We start from the raw sequence: 20959 nt of genomic DNA, 5'->3' as shown, positions 1-20959 counted from the left end.
CAGGGGCTCCTGCACACCGAGGTATAGTTAACATCACGCCACCGCGGTGCCCTTTTTACACTCTGCATCTCCACTTAAAAATAGATGCATGTGCATTGACCACCGGCGTTGTTCTGGCATTAATTAATCACTGCTGTTCTCACATGCAACTGCTGGTGGGAACACGGCTGTGTCAAATGAACGTCGTGGTATTTAGGCGGCTGACATTACGACAGCTGTACACAATACCTCGCAGGCGAACACCATACCCTATGCGCGCGCGCGTGTGTGTAGGGGAGTGGTAGTGTGGCGCTTAACGCACTGCACTACGGACTCGGCTTACCAGAGTTTAATTCCCGTTCACGGCCACCACCATTTATGATTATCTGAACCGGTCCTGGGCCTCCCCTAGGTCGACTCAGACTCAAATGAGTACCTAGTGTGATGTGTAAACATCCCCACTAGGGAGACAAAGGCGGCCGGGCGTGGTGCTGGTACACCCACCCCCTCCTGTGCCGTGTCGTCCTTCATAGATGCTCGCTAACAGCGCTTGCCCCAAAAGTATGTTCATGTTGCACGGGGGGAGAGCTTGGTCTGGTACAAAGCATAACTGCTCTTTGGATTTGCGAAGCACAGTGTGCCTCCATGTCGCTGTATTAACAACACTCGCCGTATAAGTCACGCTCGGTGTATTCATTATTCCAGTAGCGTGCAGGGAGAGGATAGCGCCTCCGAAAAAAAAACCGCGTCCGTTCGAACAATTTCATATCTGCGCTCTTCGCACCAACATCACGACGTGTGCAATAAGCGCGCTTACAGTCTCCAATGCGTGTTAGATGGGTGGGTGGGGGTCTGTGTGTATAAGTGTATGCATTAAGCACCCCCCCCCTCTCTCTCTCTCTTATCCATTACACTAACCCCGACGATCTACATACCTACACTCGCTCAAGCACACCCCCCCTCCCCCACACCGTCACACACACACACACAACGGTACATTTCAAGGCGTTCTTGCGCTTGACACCGGCGTTGACGTTTGGTGGAAACGAGGAAGCACGCGCGATTTTGTTTTTGCACGCAAGCGGCGAAATTTCGGATCGGGCGACGGGTAGCGCGAGAGAAAGGTCGAGCAGTCGGAATATAGAGTGGTGGTGGTGGTGGTGGTGGCGGCGGGAGGGAGGGAGGGGTGGATGGGTTCCAAAGAACGGCTGTCGATCGATTCAACGGCGAGGCGAAGCACACAATGCAACACATTTATCGAAACGCAGAGTAACCCATGCTCAGCCTCCACACACAGCGCACGCGGGGAGCTTCGGATGGCTAAACAGGAGCAACAGCTACCGCTACCACAGCTGATATCGGAGCTGCTGCTGCTGCTGCTGCTGCTGCTCTGTTGTCACTTACGCGTATTACTCCCACTAGAATTATTATCATGATAATCAATTAGCATAATAATAACCACATATATGGTCGCCGCTGCTGTTGTTAATGTAACCGCTGGCGAAAGAGCGGCCACCTGTGCGTGTGTGCGCGAGCGAGCGCGCAGGAAATAAGCATCCGCGTCGCATAGCACCCGGAGAGCCACCGCCACCACCGTTAGAACCACCGTCGGATCACCATAGAGCCACTATCACCGTCGGACCACCATAGAGCCACCACCACCGTTAGAACCACCGTAGAGCCACCACCACCGTTAGAACCACCGTCGGATCACCATAGAGCCACCGCCACCACCGTTAGAACCACCGTAGAGCCACCACCACCGTTAGAACCACCGTCGGATCACCATAGAGCCACCACCACCGTTAGAACCACCGTCGGAACAACCAAAGAGCCACCACCACCGTTAGAACCACGGTCGCACCACCATAGAGCCACCACCACCGTTAGAACCACCGTCGGAACCACCATAGAGCCACCACCACCGTTAGAACCACCGTCGGAACCACCATAGAGCCACCACCACCGTTAGAACCACCGTAGAGCCACCACCATCACCGTTCCCGCAGCACACAACCACCCGATTCGCGAAACCGCGCGGCGCTCCAATATCTCTCCTCTCTCACTCCATCAATCCGCGGCCGCCCCAAAACGGCGCACACACGCACACGCACGCATACGCACGTACACACACACGCATGCACACACACACGCGCGCACACCACCCCCCCCCCCCCCTCCCACAAGGATATGGCCACTCGATGATCCTCTTGGCGAACTTTCGGACGCCGTTGTCTTCGCCGAAGAGGAAGAGGGAGCGGTTCTGCGTGAAGCAGTTCTGCCGCACCGGGATGGGGTTGTACAGAGCCATCGTGCGCGCTCTCTGTGCCTTGGTCTGCTTGAAGACGCGCTGCTGCTGTTGCCCGCCTCCGCCCTGCGCGCTGCCGTGTCGGCTGGGCCCGCCAATGCGGCCGCCGATGTCTCCGAGGCCGTCGTCGTTGAAACGAGCCATCCTGCGCGGTTCGCACGAAAGGCCCCCGGGGTCGGGGTGGGTTCGGAGGAAGGTTTTCAGTTGCGCTCGGGGCACGCGCGCGCGAACGAGCGAGCGAACGAGCGGACGAACCCGCCCGTGGTGGCTCCTCGTTTCCACTGGAAATCTCCCTTCAAGGCATTAAATTGATTCCCTCGCTTGTCTTTCAGCAGTCCGCCAGTCGGTCCGTGCGCACCACCCAAACCGCCCGCACGCCCGACTTTTTCCCCCCACACCGAGCCTTGTGGGGCTCAGATGTTGCCGTGCTCGTTCGCTCGCCGTTCCCCGTTTGAACGCAGCGGGTGCGGTCAATGCAGCAGCATCAGCAGGCTCGGATAATAAATAAATAACAATGAATGGATGCTATGTGTCCGTATGTGTGTGTGTATACACACACGCACGCGCTCGCGCGCCTCCTTCACTGTTACGCATGCACTGTGTGCGCACTCCCGTCTGACGGATTTAAATAAATAAAAACTACGACTGCGAACCAACGCTCGCTGTCGTCATCTGTGCCGCTTTATCATTCCGCCTATTTACTGTGGCGGCTGATAATGGTATGAAAAACAGAGGGTGTGTGGAGGGGGTGGGAGGGGATGGGAGGGGGGTTGGGTGGAAGGATGGGAGGGGGGCGTAGGCGAGGGGAGGGAATGGTAATAAATAAAATAAATAAATAAAACTCGCTGAAAGAATGCCCCCTCTGACCAGGTTTAACCATTCACGAGCGCACGCGATGCGAGAGAGTCGGGCAGGCAACACGCGGAGCGCCTTGTGACAGCACGCGGGTGGGGGACAGTGTGGCGAACGATTCGGTGGGAATGTTTGGCACGGGGCGCGTCGCGTGTGCGTTGTGTAGGCGGGGCTCCTCGGCGTGCGGCTTCTCCCTCCACACGCCGCCACAAAGCCAAAGATTCCCACCACCACCACCACCACCACCCGCACCCCGTGTTGCCTGTAACAGACTTGGGGCGAGCGCTGTTAGCGAGTAGCACCGATGAAGGCCGGCACGGCACACGAAGGGGTGGCCGGTGCCACGCCCGGGCGCCTTTGTATCCCCGGTGGCGATGGTTTGCACACAGCACCAGGTCCTCATTTGAGGCTGAATCGACCTAGGGGAGGCCCAGGACTGGTTCGGATAATCGTTGCTGGTGTTGGCCGTGAGCGGGAATCGAACTCGGGTCGCCAGGTTCGTACCGCTACACTACCGCTACACTATCGTTCCCCACCCGCCAACACACACACATGATGCATACATGTGTGTGTGTGTGTGTGCATAGATGTGGGGATTTTTGGTCTGACGCATGAGCCATAATAAGTATCCCTTACCCTCCTCCACTAAACGCCACCCACCCCACTTAGCCCATTTGGAATTGCCCTTCCGAATGGTATTAAGCGATGGGCTAATTAATTAATGGAAGATTACGAGATAATTGTTCATAAATCAATGGAATTATTACGTAAATACGCAACCATACGTATATTTTGTGATTTATTATTGACGAGTGATGAGACGGAGAGGCATATGTTAACGTGCAGTTTCTATATAAATTCCATAAAAAAATAGCCTACCGACGGATGGAACGTTCGCTCATTTTTGCAGATAATCAATTGATGCGCAGTGAATTCGAGAAATGTATCATCCACCCCACTGCTGGCGAGAATGTTTAGCTCCACCGTATAGTCTTTAACAGACTGTTGGGGCAAGTGCTGTGAGCGAGCACCTATGAAGGCCGGAACGGCACACGAGGAGGTGGGTGGCCAACACCACGACCGGCCGCCTTTGTCTACCCAGTGGCGATGTCACACATCGCACTGGGTACTCATGTTGAGGCTGAGCATACCTAGGGGAGGCCCAGGACCGGTTCAGATAATATAATCGTCACTGGTGTTTGCCGTGAGCAGGAATCGAACCCGGGTCGCCAGGTTCGTAGCGCAGCGTGCTAACCGCTACGCTACCGCTCCCCACACACGCAAGCATGCGAGGAGATAAAAAAAAACAAAGCCAAAGATCCCCCCCTTATATAACCATAACAGACTGTTGGGGCACGTGTTTTTAACCGGGAACCTATGGAGGTCTGCACAGCGCACGAGCGGAGCGATGTAGCCGGCACTACGCTCGGCCGCCTTTGTCTCCCCAGTGCTGACGGCTTACACGCCGCGCTCGGTACTCATTGCAGGCTGAGTCATACAGGCACGCGCACGCACGCATGACAAATCAACGACGCCGAGGTTTTTGGGGGGTTGTGGTATGGGCGGGGGTGGAGTGGTGGAGCTGTGGGGAGAGAGAGAGAGAGGGGGGGTGGAGGCGGATACAGAGGGAAGAGGGCGCAGAGCTCTTGGATGAATACCAAACGAGGGGAGAGAGCGTGTGAGCGACACAGTCTTCCCACGTTGGGGGGGGGGGGGGGGGGGGGAGCACACGGGGTGCAAGCAGGCGATGAGCGAGCGTTAGCTGGGGCTCTACCGAGGTACGCGAATACCCCGGGGGAACCCGAAGCGAGACAGCAAGAAGAACTCTCTGAAGCTTCTGCAACCTCAACAAAGCCCCCCACGTGTGCCGCTAAATGCGTAATTCGAGTATATTTAGTCTCGCTAGACAGCAGACAGCGATATTAGTGATTTTTTGTTACAATTTCAATGTAGATCTTTTTTTTTACACGAGTGGCTTCTACGTTGTTCCACAAGATAATCCGTGTAAACTTTTTTTTTGCTGTTGATGATTATTAACGTTTAAAATAAAAAGTGCAAACCGCAATACTGTCGTTGGATAGGGCGGGTTTATCCAGTATTGGTTGAAGAATAGTGATGAATACACCGTGTGCTAAGATCGTTTATAAGACATTAACAGATTGCCGAACATTATTCAGCAGGTGTTTTAAATGATAACAACAGAGACTGGAATTAACTCTATGACTATCATTAATAATGTATTGACCGAGACAATGTATCTCAATTTTGTGTAATAAAAACATGACTACATAATTTCTTCCAAAATGCGTGTTTGTTTATATCTATATATGATTCGTGCCTATATATCGTCCACATTCAGAAACTCGTGACAGATACATTACTGAAACATACATTCCTCGATTTTTCGATTCATGGAACAATGCCTGACATATACAAAATATATACTGCATTTAAAGCATCTCATACTCATAGACAAACCTCACTGATGCAAATATTTGTGATTTTTGAAACGAGCCAGAAAGCTGATGTTTTAGACAAATGTAGTTTATGCTTAAAACTACATGAAGCCAAAAACTGAAATGTAGAATTTGGGACCCCAAGATTATGGTTCCGATGTTGAATTAAAATCTCAATAATTATTTATATTGGAAGAATTCGATGAGCTCTAAAGCTATTTTTCACAAATGTCCATTATATTGGTTTCATTCATAGGGCAGACTCATCCCAAATGTTTACATTACTCTAGGTCTCATGCTAAATCCGTAAAGATATATGATCATCGTCATCATCATCAGTGAATCAAGTGGTTTACCTACTGTGGAGTGTCACAATAAATTATTTAGAAAGCAGGGAATGTTCACTACTTGTTACTATTATGTCAATATCGCTCGTAGTATGAGCTCCTTCAATGGTGTAATATAGAAGGAAAAAAACTGCACGAACTCTCTTTCCTGAAGCCCTTTCATCCTGGCTGGCAGACCTCAACATTGGCATTTAGCTCGTGAACATATTGGCATCCGCAACAAATTGCATATCTCCGAGTGGATCATTGCGTCTAATGTAGCTTTGACAATCGCAAAATAAATAAAATAAACCTTGGCAGGTGAGTGCAAAAAAAATGTGCAACACGCATTTAAAAGATGCAGGATATTCTACTTGCAGACGGTAAATTTACGTTGAAAATCAAGCGTGCTGCCAATGTGAACAGCCGTCTTCATTTACGGGGCTTAGGAATCCACATTGAATTGCGAAGACACGGTTAATGCCATTCTGTCTGCCCTATGCCGTGAGGAGCTACTTTGCCTTCCAGCATCACAGACAGCCTCTCATAAAAAGCGGGCGTTTTCAGCACCACGGACAGCTGCCCAGTGATGTTGCATAGGCAGCCTTAAAAAACAACAGAACTAGATCAGTGGTTTCTTAAACTTTACTGCAGTCCTGCACCCCTTTGGTTCTCAATCGTACGTGGCCGTGCTTAATTTGTGTTTCGATTATTTACCTTCTAAAAAAAAAAGCCTGGCCATGTATCGCACCCCCAGCAGCTGCGTGCACCTCAGGTTAAGAACCACTGCACGAGATGCAGCCTTTAGTAGACGATGCAATGATGCATTGATTAATTAATATCGATTCTTCAAGGTTCATCATACATCATGCATCGAATTTTGTGTTAAGAATCGATGGGGGTTTAATATATATGCAATAATAAACACATCTGCCAATGTAACAATCGTGCGAGTTTATCAACCAAATGTGAAAGAACCACAACAAAACTCGAGAAACATTGAACTGATCAAAGTAAAACAAAACTAAATAATTAGTGAAATCGCCGTCCCGAATTACGATTCGCCGAGAGGAGAGGGACGCGGGAGGGGAGGAGGGGATGGGGGAGGGGGGTGACGACACGCCGATGCCCAACAGCGATCGCTACAATTAGGCATCACGATTCAGTTCAGGAATCAATTATTGCACAGTTTCTAGAATTACTCAGAATATTGTACAGCTCTGATTAGGATCCACGAGTCTACATGTTACACTGCGAAATAATTTCCCTATAATTTGCCTACATTGAAACATAACAGCTATCCTTACACTCCAAATTAGATGCGTGCATTGTGAGCCTTTATCATCAATGCTAATAGATTAATCAAGATATTGTTATAGTCGTTTACGGACAGCCCTGTATTTGCTGAATCGTTCTAAGTATTTAACACGTATGCTTTCGCGACCAATATTATTCATAATAAAGGTTTTTGGGTTAGATCGCGTTATTAATAAATGTGTCGTAACCCTCCACCACCCGACATGGCCAAACAGTAAAAATGTGTCACGTTTACAAAGGACAAATCGTTCACTACTTTAGCCCACCGGTGTGTTGAAGAGTGAATCAACATCATTTAAAATTTGAGTACGACGTTTGGCTGGTAATTACATCCAGCATCATCGGGCAATTCGCCAGAATGGTAAAGCCCTCACTTGCTCCCGGTCTTAAATAGAGCAGCAGGGTGACGTCATCATTTAACTCATTCAGGTGCAGCGATTTTAGGCGGGGGGTGGGGGGGTATTGTAATTATATAATTGATTGGTAATCAGTCAATGGTTATGATTAGTAATGAGTTGTAGATTAGTAATCAGTTGTAATGTGTGTTATTGTGATTATATGCTACTTTAGTAATCCGTTAATTAATATGCGTTTCCCCTATAAGGAATTGTAGTATGTATTATTTAATAATACGCTTCCAAGCCGCACTAAGCCTGTAGCTGTCAGAGCGATTAAAGTTATTTCTATTTCTCTCAATTTCAATGAGCTAACGTAGTGAACGATTTGTCCTTTGTAAACGTGACACATTTTTACTGTTTGGCCGTATCGGGTGGTGGAGGGTTACGACACATTTATAAATAACGCGATCTAACCCAAAACCCTTTATTATTACGTTCTAAGTATTACATTGGCATATCATTTTAATCAAATTTTTCTCAATTCAAATAAAACAAGTATTACGCTGCAGCTTAGATGCATGCACACATGCACGAATGGTGCATGGTGATTCTTCATTATTCCTATTAATCGATGACAATACCAATCGATTTAGAAATCAATGCATTGTCACAACCCCCTGGGATTGGACAGCTTGCTCACGACCAGATGCAGCCTTCAGCACCACGGACAGCGCCCTTCTCTCCGCAGCCATGAACAGCGAGCGGCTCGCACACAGAGCCGCGGGTGAGGCCCATTGGCTCTACGCAGGGCTCACGCGTTCGCTAGGCGGCGCGGCGCCCATTCGGTTTTCGCGAAGCCGTACAATCGTTTTGGCCCGGGGTCAAACTGCGCGTAAATTGTTTACGGGTACGCTCGTGTGCACGTAATTACGCACACGCTGTCCCTGCCAGCAATGAGAGGCGCTATATATTAGAACAACAAAACCAGTGAGACGCGTACACGGGACGGGAAAATCATTAGGGGGGGGGGGGGGGGTGGCGGGATGCGTTTTGTTGGGAGCTGAATGTGTCACGTACGTGTGTCGCCAAACATTTGGCCCGATGCGGTTGCGCGCACGCCTGTAATTCCTAGGCTTTGGAGTGGAACTCTCTCGTTCTTTGTGAAACTGCCATATCCCGCTGGGCTGTAACGGGGCCAGGAGATGGCATCACACAAAAAGTGGGCGGTTTTCTCACCCATCCGTGCGGACCTTTAATGAATGGATGAATGAATGGTGGATATTTTTTTCTCTCACGTACATCGGTTCCCGTCCATGTGCAAACCATCTTCTAAAAATAACTTTCAAATCAAAGGAGTATTGATATTCAGTTTTTTTTCCTTCTGTACAATAAATGCCATGATTGTAATTGTTTTAGGACTGCAGTGATTTTTTTGCACTGAAGAGTCAGACATTTGGAACAAAATTTATTTTACGTACCACACCCGGCCAGACACCAGTGGGGTTACAAGCCCAGTTAAGAATATTTTTTATACGTAATGGTATTAATATATGGGACCTGTTAATCTATGAGTCATCCGATGAAGCTAAATTCATTGTGCAGCTTTGTGAGCCTATATCTCAGTGCACTTAGACATTTATATATGAAGTATACTATGTGAGTACAGTATTGTATATTCAAGTGTTTGACAGCTCTGATTGGGCTCCCACGAGTGGCGCGATTAAATATGAATATAGCGAAGAAGATTTCAGATTAACTTTTTCTCTTCACTAAGAAGCACATTTCTAGGCGTTATCGGTTGTGTCACAATGCATTCTTCCACAATATTATCAACTCGAGTGTGCACTTCATCGTGCGGGCGGCTGTACAAAGAACAATAACTTATTGCACGACCACGTGAACGTATGACACAGTTGTGTTCAATATTTATGTTCTTATGTTTAACCCTTCCAACTGACAGCAATGCAACCCCCCCCCCCCCCCCCCGAATTACCCAGCGGGCTAATCCACAATCGCTTTCTGACTCTGGCAGGGTTGTAATGTTAATCCTATAATTCACCTGCAGCTTGACGGATAAGGCGTTGCTTTAAACGGCAAAAAAAACCTATCAATAATTTACCTGCTCTACATTCTACTCACCATGAACGCCCCCCCCCCCCTCCCCAATTCCTCCCACCTTCCCGAGTTCTACAAAAGGTTGTACTCACTCCCATGCCGCGCGCCGTGCTTGAGATCCACTGCCTTTGCTTCCGAGAGCTGCCCTGGTGCTGGAACTGCTTCTGCCGCCCCTGGCCGCACCCTTCCTGCCCCGTGAGCCTCTGGCCGTGCTCCGGGGAGAATCTTTCCCGCAGACGGAATCCATCGACGCCTCGTCCACCCTCACGCTGTACACGGCGTGATAGTAGCTGAGCGCCTCCACGCAGCACGAAGGCCCCTGCGAACTTGAATCTCCGACAGAAGATGAGCCGTCTCCTTCTAGCCCAGAGCCAGCGTCCTCCTCCAGCAGCTGCCTGGGAGCTCGCCCCTTGCCCGTTCCCACCAGCTCCTCCTGCCGCAGACCCAAAGTCTCCTTAGGGATATGCGCCTCCTCCCTGCTGTTGCCTTCGTCTGCCTCCACGTCCCTGGACCTCGGGCTCAGCTTGTGCCACACGGCGTGGCACAGCAGCCTCCAAACTGCAAGAGGGTGACGATGGAGAGTGAGCGGAGACGGATGCACGTGGGGCTGATCCCGTAGTCCAGCCACGATTAATCTGTCTTGCACCTCAATAGCACGCAAACCGCCACCGCCTCGTGTAGCTGCCATTCCTAATTCACTTTTCCCTTGACTGATTGTACCAGACCGTTCAATCCAGGAAATGAAAATGAAATTGCTTTTTCATTACCTGATGTCCTTCGAAAAAAATCGAAGACACGTGTTTGCATTCGCGTGCTTTCTCCTTTTGTTGTGTCTTAGCACAAAGAGAATGCGCCAAAGAAAATGTAAATGTTTTTCTTTTGACACATTAATTTGGGATGCTTCGATTGCTGAGTGAATTTTAAGCGTCGAGTCACCAAAACTAACCGATGAATTGGGTGAGTCGGAAAAAAAATAATTCTCCGTTACTTTCGATACAATAGATATTAATGCAAACGTCTGTACATGCTACGTAACTAACAGAATCTCTTGAGATCGATGCCGTGCACAGCAACTGGGAGGGTGAAATCAAAGTTCAAAGGTCAATCGCCAACATTCACAACACACTCACCTACACTGTCCACCATAAACACCCCTGCCTTTATCAGATGTAAGAAGATAGGCGGGATGAAGCCTGGTTAATACTTGGGTTGATGACCACCAGACTTGCCAGGTGTTGTAAGTTGTGGAGCTGCGAGGTGACCAGCAGATGGCCGCATTGAAGCCAACACTCATGAAATGAGTTATCCAAATATGTAAATGTAGGACCCGTAGCGTAGCTGCCGAATGTGCAGAGATGCAACTGCACCGGGCCCATGGGTAAGAAGGGTTTGGGGGTGAGGGGAGGTGAAATTGGACAGGGGGCCCCACTTCACGTCTTGCACCAGGGCCGATGCCAGCGATGCAACGCCACTGTGTAGGACACCGACAGAAACACCGTCTTGAGACTCGCTGAGGCGATCCCCCGGTAAATAATTGCCACCATTGGTATTACTCGCCATATATTGCGTCACGGTAGACTGCGCGTAAATCAGCTGGTTGCGTTACGGGGGGTGGGCTTTGAGGCGGTTTTTGTTTTCATTCTTAAAAGTCTAACATTTCTGACCTGTGGTGCACGTCAATAGAGAATGGCATGGAAGTGAACGATCCAGCGGTGGTGGCAGGCAGATAGCCAGCCGGTTACTTTATGGACACGGTGTCTGTAATAAAACGATGTCACTATTTATGTATGTTTACCAGGAAAGGCCCACTGAGCTACGTAGCTCTGTTACAGAAGCGACCTGGCCACAACGAAGCGGCTTATCAGGTGAAAATTTGATGGCATTTAAATAATCTAAACGCACGTTTCTAAATGTGGAGGGGAAAAACCGGAGGACCCAAAGATACAAATCCACGCGACCGCGGGGAGAGAGACAAGCAAACTCAAAATATACGAAAAGCGTCAGGATCGGGATCGGGATCGAACCCACGGCCTCCTGTTTACCAGGCAAGGGAGTTAACATTTAGCCATCGCCGCACCCCCATTGTGTCACTTTGTGAAAGCCCAATGTAATATTTGTGTCAAATGGGATATGCAAGAATACAAATGTCTAAATCAAGACGCAGTGGGCGCTGAAGACAATCTCGCGTCAAGCCCCATCAAGCGAGCTATATATATACGGGCTGCGGCGTGTGGCAAATAGACTCTAAAACAGCATGTCGTTTCTGCGCAGCTCTCCTCTCTGCTGGAGAGACGCAGCAGATTTGTGTGCGTGCCGCATATGGATGGGTGAAGAGTCAGTTACGAAATAAATAACATGACATTCGTGTATAAACATGGGTATTGACAGAAACACGTGAAGTGAAAAAAGTGCGCCAAGAAGGCGAGGTGCATGATTAATATACAATCTATGTGTGTGTGATATATAATAAATATTTAATATATTAAAATAGAAATAATAGATACGTAATTGCATAAGTGCGTCCCACATACATATACAATTAATGTACAGCGTTGTGGGGCACAATTAGCATGAATGACGCTATACAACATTTACTTATCATTGTTAGATTCGTATAATTGTTACGCTCACGTGACATTGAGTGGCAGAACGAGACGCACACGGATTTGCAAAACACGCGCATTGAAAGTGTTTAGAAAAGTAACTGGGTCTGGGCAGGGCATGTCGCTCGGAGCGATGATACTTTAGCTGTCACTCTCACAAGGATAGTGATTGAGTGGCAGCCAAGGAATGGGACGTGCCTGAAACGACATGCAGCGAAAAAGATGGAGTAATGACATCAGTTCGTGCACAGGTCCTCGGTGAATTATTATATCATAAGATTGTGAGAGATGGTGACGGCCTAGGGAAGACTTCATCCAGCAGTGGATTGACAATGGCCGATGATGATGATGATTGTCATGACAATAAATGATCCTCATTATCAAGGAAGATCATTACCATGAACATCATTATCCCTTTCATCTGTAGATCCGTCATCACAGCCTGATTTCAGCAATATCACTCAATTATATATAATAACGAGGGGTTGGGTGGCCAGCACCACGCCCAGCCGCCTTTGTCTCCCCAGTGGCGATGTTCACACACAACACCAGTTACTCGTTTGAGGCTGAGTCGACCCAGGGGAGGCCCAGGACCGGTTAAAATAATCGTCACCGGTAGAGGCCCTGAGCGGGAATCGAACTCGGTTCGCCGGGTTCGTAGCGCGGCGTAGCGCTAACCACGACATTACAATGCGTTACGCTTCCACACACACACAGACACACACACAGACACAGACAGACACACACACATACATAGCGCGCTAACCACTAAACTACAATGCGTTACGCTTCCACATGCGCGGGTCACGTGACAGATTTGACGTCACAGCTCACTTGCTGTGCAAAAAATAAATGCATTATTGAGCTCCCCCCCCAAAAAACACAAAAGTCTATTTTTTATAATTTTTGCATGGTGTACAGTCTGGAAAGTACCCACATGGCAAATTTGCAGTTTGTTGCATGTCGGGAAGTACGCTAAACATTTTGAACAGACACACATATTCACAACTTTGCCTTTCATATATATTGAGATTAATTACGGTAAGCGATCTTTGGAAAAAATACTCAGGAAGAATTCCGTCATCATCAACATCATCAATCATCATAATCGCCACCATCAACTCCATTTTCATCTCTACTATTGTCATATCCTCTTCCACCAATCTTCAAATAACCACGGCATGTTCACCCCAGCCAGGACCTCTGAATAATAATTCCTCCATCGGCAGCGGGCCGGGTGGCTTAGAGGTCGGGGCGCTGAGCTGACACGAGTGAGATGCAGCATTTGTATTCTGGCTGCAATCCATGAAGATCAAAGCAACTTCTTAAGCGTGGCGAGTTTATTGTCTCAGCACGGTCATTAACGACTGCTCGAGAAAAAAAAACCCTTAGATATTTTGTTTTACAATACATTTGCCGAAATTACAGCCCTGAGAATCTTGGGTTGACTGTCATACGACAATTTCATAGATGAGCGCATGGAAAAGTGCGAATCCTACTTTGTGAAGGGTAATACGGCCACTTGACGGGTATATTCTGGAATAAGTCGTTTGGAAAATCTCTGACACATGGGGCGTAACGCTCTGCAAGATTTCAGAATGGATGTGTCATCTCATGACATGATGCTGATAGCACAATTGCAATACACTTGAAAGGTGGGCTCCATAAATATGTAAATACTTTAAAAGAGACATTAGCTCCATCGTTATCATCACCACTCCCTTTTGATCAATGCAACAACGATCGTTATGAGCCCCATTCGAACATCAGCGCGTAAAAACACCGGTTCGCCGATGGTAAGACTTTCTCAGGAGACATTCCTTTGCTGAGCAGTTTCGTCTTGAGAGAAAAAATTAAGCCCTCGTTACAAACTTTAATCGGCCAGTTCGCTCAGCAGTAGAGTGGCTCGCATTAGTAATCTCGCAAGTTCAGATACTGCTTAGGGGTTGACTCGGCCCATCATCTCTCTGCTATCGATAAACTGTGTCCAGTATCGCTTCGTGGGGGAAGTCAAAAGTGGTTGTCCTACGAATCTGGAATGTCTACCGCTGTCTCAGTGAGGTTAACGAGAAATGAGCACTGCCTCAAATGCTCATTTGAGCAGGAAATTACTTTGACTTTGGTGTCATTTTTTTCTCACGAAAATCCAGCAAAGTGAGCATTGTTGCGCTTGAATGACTGCCGAACATACCCTTTGGGGTCCTCTGAGGTCAATGACCGGGGACTTTCTGGCAGCTGCCAATATCTATGTCACAGTTACTGGGTAGTTCCATGGAAGCTCCTACAGGAAGTGCTTCCCATTGTAGCACGGTTGGCTACGTAAGGTGCGAAAGACATTCAACACAGTACATACATATCTTGTATTCTTAGCTCTTTCGGTAAAGTCACGTTGAAGGAAACAATAAAATAATAAAATATATTGTTTTATATATATAAAATCTATGTCACAGTTATTGTTTTATATATAATATAAAACTATATATAATATAAAACAATATATTTTATTATTTTATTGTTTCCCTTCAACGTGACTTTACCGAAAGAGCTAAGAATATGAATTACTGCAGTCACGAAAGCTTTAAATCAAAATACATATCTTGATTTGAAGCTTTCGTGATTGCAGGAATCCATACTCTTTGGTTCTTTCGGTAAAGCCACGTAGGTAGAAAATAAACTAAATTGGTCCTACGTGGCTTTACCGAAAGAGCCAAAGAGTATAGTACATACATACATACAAGCGACCCTATAGGCCCACACTGCTCTTGGCATGCCACATGCTACCCACAGTGAGAGATTTGCTCGTTGCCTAAACCATGCCTTTCATCCTCAAGTAGATCTCATTCCCAGCAGAGTTCTACGATCAGAGCCGCATCCTTTGAAGGCAAATTAATCGGATTATTCCTGGGCTGATGAGCAAATGACAACGCGTTTAGCGCGCAACAGGTGTGCAAGCAAGCCTTGGTGATCAGATAGGCGCTGCATAGGTGCCTCTGATAACAAGTGACTGCTGCTTATAATGATGGCGATTGCGATTTAAGCAATGTTTTGTTGTCATCATATAGGAACGTGAAGGGTGGCGATGGCTTGGGGAGACTTACATCCAGCAGTGGATAAACAAACGCTGCTGATGATGCATAATGAATATTTACAATGGTACAGACTCCAATTACCTTCAATGTATGGCAGTACTGCGAACCCATTAAGGACCCTGGCTGACAATGATGGCGAGTGGTACCTGAAATAGTCCTGGCCCTGCTTCGCCAAATCCGGAATGATCTACGTGGCGAAGTATGGTCAAATAAACACCCCCCCCCCACGACACGCGCGCGGGAGTGTTGAGACGCTCATCTAGCAGTGGATTGACAAAGAGAGGGCAATGCACGCTAACGTGCAAATTTGCCACTATTTTTGGGATGGGGGCAGAGTTCACGCACGTGCGGTGTTAACCCAGGGGCCAGTCTTGAGTGGGCATCGCTCGAGCGTGAATTCTGCATTGGGGAACAAATGAGTCTATCCGCTCCGCGTGCACAAAAGAATGCGACCTTAATTCGGCGTGGTTTCAATGATGCATTGTTCACCATTGCAGATAACGCATTCCCACGTGGTGCATATATATTATATTTGGCACGTATTTATTTGAAAGCCCTGTATTATTCCACTGCTGGATGAATGTCTCCCAACGCCTTTTTGAACCACTTGCACGCTGCTATTCTTAACGATTCGTTGATTAGAGGTGTTTCCCTCGCTTTACGCGATAGTAGTAGTAGATGATGCGTTTCTCAAACAAAAGGGCGCACGCGCAAAGCGACACACCGCACGAGGAGACAGCTGCCTGCCGAGTCGCGTATTGCAGTCCACGGCAGTACGGAGCGCGACCCCGACAGCGTCAAATGCCGTGTACTGCCGAGTGAATTCAAACCGCACGATACAGTGAATTTTGGGTCTAAACGGGCGAACTGCGTAATACGCGACATCGCACAAATCGAACGCGCACACAGCGAGGGAAACCTGTAATGTGTTTTTGTTAACAATCGTAAATAATGCATTTTTGTAACATGTTTGTTGATTTTTTAAACATCATAACCCACCACAATAGTCAGTGTGGGTTTGTGGAGCACGCTCAGGACCGGTTCACATACAACTCACCACTGATGTTAGCCGTGAACCAGTGGCGTATTGACTAGATTATCAGCTGCAGGGGGTGCGGCAATTGGTCAGGAGGGGCCCCAATGTTTAGTTTGTCTCGCACGGTCGCACCTAGGCTATGTGTACATCGCGGCTCCTCTTGCCCGAATCACATCGTCGTTACGCTCACGGTCTCGAACGTTTAACGCTGTAGGGGCGCGTTCCGTGGTAGTACCTCTTTGCAAAATAACGTCACTGCTCTCGTTAAATGAAACTGAAATGTGGAACGTACATGAAAAAATATTCCCCCCCCCCAAAGAAAATGTTCACCACGTTTTAAATACAGGGTGTTTCAAAACGATTGACCCAATTTCAAAGCAGTATACTTCACGATGGCAAACATGTTACAATTACACGAAAAGTTACAAACGGTTTAATGCGTTATTAAGTTTTAGTAACCATTTTATAAATGCTCTATGTGCCCTTCACCTGCTGTACGGACAACGTCGAGACGATAGTTGAATTCGTCCCAAACGCCTCTCTTCTCACGTCTTCCTCTCAGGTGCGTGGTCGCCCTGTGCTCTGCCCCTTACATAAACAGCCGCCTGTTTCCCCATATTGTCAGTACCAACGACGAATGCTCTTTGACATTGGCGGATCAAAGCCAAAACGCCCTTGAAACGCACGCCGCACCGCAATAACGGATTCACTCTTGCTGAACTGCAGAACGCAAAACGCCCCTTGTGTTGCTGGGTCACCGTCTTGCGAATGACTGAGGATAGGGGCTGTTTGTGCGCTGGGAGAGGCATCTCGCGGTCATCATTTGAAACTCTATACCCCGCCCTTTCAAGTGGTAAGAGTTTCATTCATGGGCGGTTCGTGGTTGCAGAGATATAGCGATTTCAAACCGGGTCCATAGTTTTCAAAAACCGTGTAAGTTATAGTTCCTTTACACCGTTGGTGCAAACATATCTCATGGCGGTTGCCAAGGTGGGCACCGGCTCGTAGCTTTGACCACCAAGTGGGGCCCAAGGCACCCCCTGTCTGCCCCCCCCACCACGCTCGTCATGCTACTACCGTGAACTGAAGTCGCCGGGTTCAAAAAACGCAACGTTCAAACCACTGCGCCAGCACTCGGCCACCCGATACGGACCGTCGCGCAGTACACTTTAAAACTGTCGATCGGCTCACGTCCTCTCTTTATTATCGCGTCGCGTCCAGAGCACAGAGACGCGTGAAGGGGTGGGGGTGGGGGGGCTTTGTAAGGATGCTCATACGAAGCGCGGCGCTCTTTCAAAAGGAAATCATTCTTGGTAGGCGATCCTGCGGTGCAGACACGCCGCTTCTCGATTCGCGATTGTCCACCTTCCTTCCAGCATTTAATTCCATCGCGTTTATTTGTTTTTTTTTATTGTCACGATCCATTTTGCCCACCAAACGCAATTTTGTCACGGAGGATATGTTTTGTTTTATGATCAATCTCGTTATGTGTCTGTACGTGTCTGCATATACGACGTGGGTGCAGCGGTGTTGTATTGCTGCTCTGTGACTAACCCGGCGACCCGAGTTCGATCCCCGCTCGTGAGCGATTAACAGCGGTGCATATTTTAACCGGTCCTGGGTCTCCCCTAGGTCGCCTCAGCCTTACATGAGTACCTGGTGCGGTGCGTAAACGACAGCACTGGGGAGACAAAGGCAGCCGGGCGTAATATATTGGCCGCTCACACTCTCGTGTGCCGTGACGGCCTTCATAGGTGCTCCCTAACAGCACTTGCCCCTACAGTCTGTTACAGACTATACGGGGGATCTTTGTCCTTACATGCTATGCCGTTCAACACTTGTTTGCTCCTTACAGAAAATTCCACGTTTGACCGTAGCAAGCCTCGCGCTATCAAAACCACTGCCAACAAAGTGTTTTGGAATTCACATCGCACCATTACCACTAACCACAGCGTGTGTGTGTATATATACATACACTATACACATATACTACCATTTTTTTTAACATTGTTTCGCATCCCGAACGCTGGTGCAACGAATGACGGCTCGCACACCCGCATTGAATGAACGCGTCGTACACAAGTCGTATTGTCTGGAGCACGCTTGCAATTGTGCTCATCCTGAATCCACGCGCGTCCAACAGGTCGCGGTACAGTCCCGCTGCGCTGCATATCACGTCGCGTCATTCCTGAAAGCGTGCGTGTGCGCGCCTATGTGTGTGTGTGTGCGCTGTAAGCTGCTGTCCTTAAGAGGCCGCAGCATGCCATGACAACACCTTCCTCCTTCACCTACCGTACACCAGCGCACACTTCCTTTCCTCCCACGGTGAGGTTCCAGGTGCGGCTCGCTGATCAGGAACGGCCATAGATGATGGGTCCAGCCTGGAGCCACCGGAGGACAGTTGAGCCGTGGAATAATTCACGCACCCCCCCCCCCCCTACTCACTCCTCCTTCTCTACCTCCTCTCTCCTCCTCTACCTCCTCTCTCCTCCTCTGATGGCCCTCACAGGACACCCACGCACCTCTTTCGCCCTCACTTGCCAATGAAGGTCGCGCGCGTAACGCAACTATAGCCGCCGCGTCTTACGCACACCCCGACTCCTGGCTGTTGCCGCGACCAGATGTCATCTGCGTTGCAACAGCAGCAGCGGCGGCAGCAGCAGCTGTAGCAGTAGCGTCGAGGCAAAACAATTTTTGCAGGCTACCGCGTTCTCCAACGACCACCTTCACGCGTTGCCATGCGTCGTAACGCCGGTGATGAAATATGGGGACACAGATTTCCTCTTTCGGCGCTCGCTGAATGCATTAAAGGTCGACTGTCACTGCTCGCTCGCTCTCTCTCTCTCTCTCGTCTCTCGCTCTCGCTTGCTCTATCTCTCTCTCTCGCTCGGGCAGGCGAACGGACGGAGAGACAAAACCGGGGCAACAACAACAACAACATAAAGACTCGCTCGCCCGTCTCGAGGCAAGCTCGGGGCGCCCCGTCTCCAGTCGCGACGTGAGAAGAACGCTAAAAGATTTCGCAATTTTAATCCGCTCGTCGCAATTGCGCACCCATCGTGACAATCGCCGGCTTTGGTACCCTCGGGGGGGGGGGGGCGGAGGGGGGGAGGTTTTCACGCCTCGTGGGGGAGGGTGTCTCGGGGAGGAGGTAAGAAGGGTGGGCGAGATTGCTAGGTGGGAGGTGGTAGTGATGAAGGTTGGGAGCATTGCGGTGGGCTTTTTTGTGTGTGGAGAGGGCGGGTTGTGGTGCGGGCAGAACGTATTGGACGTCATCACGCGGTCACATTGAGAGATGAATTAGGGACACTTTTATTTTTTTTTGGGGGGGGGGGAGGGGGGTATTATTGGTTTTACGAGTTGCCAACTTCTTCAAGTTTGTCAAAAAATTCAAACCGTGCAGGAAAATCACTAATTTCAACAGGCGGATAATTAATTGCCCGACACAATTTTAAACCCTTTGATAGCTAGTTAGCCAGGGAAAGTCATCATAATAAATGTACGTTTCAACCCTATTGCACACCTATTCTGCCTAGCCTTGCAGAACTGTCCGATAGGAAAAGTATAATTGGCGTACATTACAATACATTACCGCATGCTGCCGCGTGTACGACTAGACAGACTGTAATGTATAATTGTCAAATGCTTAGCATTGTAAAAGTAACTTAAGTCGATATGCACAGCCTGCACATTTTTCCTCACATGAGATTTACCAATTATGTTGCAGGGGAGTGGTGGCGCAGTGATTAGCGCACTTCTGCTATGAACCCAACTCCTTAAATTCGATTTCCAGCCACGGCTCTACCATCTGTGGTGATATCGGAAATAGCCCAGCTCGGAACTCGCCCCCCCACCCCCCATCACATTTTCGCCAACCTATACTGGCCAGAGTGGTGAACTATAGTCAAACAACCCTCATCATCGACAGGGTGAGAAAAGTCCTTCACCCGGCAGTGAATTGACAAATTTGGGTAAATTTGTTATTTGATTAAAATACAGTTGAACTTTTTGTTGTTGTTCCCTCGTCATCCTGGTCATTGAAGCCACCTTATACTGGTAGGAACGAAGTTGTAAACTGAGTGTACCAGCCTGCAATAGATTAATGTGTCCGTCCGTCTGTCCGTCCCCTTTCAATACTTTAACGAAGTGATCTCGTGCTGTTGGGTGTCAAATCAGCAATAGACAGCGCAGAGACTTGATATGTCTTATTGCACCCAACATTTGGAAGTCACATTATCTCATTTGCGAACTTCGCTTAACCTCTACAGAGGTTAATTTGTCCGAAAAACCCTCAACGATTTTGAGGGCAAAAAGGTGGGAAGACGCTCTCAATTTGCACAATTTTACGTAACAATGTCATAAAATTGCGCAAAACTCCAATGTTCCTACCAGCCCACCCTGCAGGGACCTGTTAACAGAAACGCACAAAAAGGAAACTCGTTTGCCGGACATCCAGACACTCGATGGGTCTCTCTCTCTCTTGACTTTGGAACCACGGCGTCGACCAGGCAAATCCGATTATGAGCCTACACCTTCACCG

The 20959-nt window shown here is 48.5% G+C and overlaps 1 protein-coding gene across 12 annotated transcripts in view; it reads right to left on the bottom strand.

The window, feature by feature from the left end:
- LOC103091713 (voltage-dependent P/Q-type calcium channel subunit alpha-1A) overlaps positions 1-19504 on the bottom strand; it is a 187684-nt gene extending 168180 nt beyond the window's left edge. For 8 of the 12 annotated variants that reach the window (XM_076074845.1, XM_076074846.1, XM_076074849.1 and 5 more), the window contains exons 1-3: positions 18712-19504; positions 9784-10249; positions 2173-2432 (exon numbers count right to left, since the gene is read on the bottom strand). In XM_076074845.1, coding sequence (XP_075930960.1) covers positions 2173-2432; positions 9784-10249; positions 18712-18784 — 799 coding nt within the window. In that variant the 5' untranslated portion in view covers positions 18785-19504. The remainder of the gene's footprint in view (positions 1-2172; positions 2433-9783; positions 10250-18711) is intronic. The other 4 variants (XR_012947186.1, XR_012947188.1, XR_012947187.1 and 1 more) reach the window with 1 other exon arrangement.
- Between the last annotated feature and the right edge of the window lie 1455 nt (positions 19505-20959).

Source organism: Petromyzon marinus, chromosome 50, assembly GCF_048934315.1.
Source record: "Petromyzon marinus isolate PM22_M1 ecotype Great Lakes invasive population chromosome 50, UKy_Petmar_22M1.pri1.0, whole genome shotgun sequence".
NCBI lineage: Eukaryota > Metazoa > Chordata > Hyperoartia > Petromyzontiformes > Petromyzontidae > Petromyzon > Petromyzon marinus.
The sequence above is the reverse complement of the archived record's forward strand: the minus strand, read 5'-3'. Positions and strand labels throughout refer to the sequence as shown.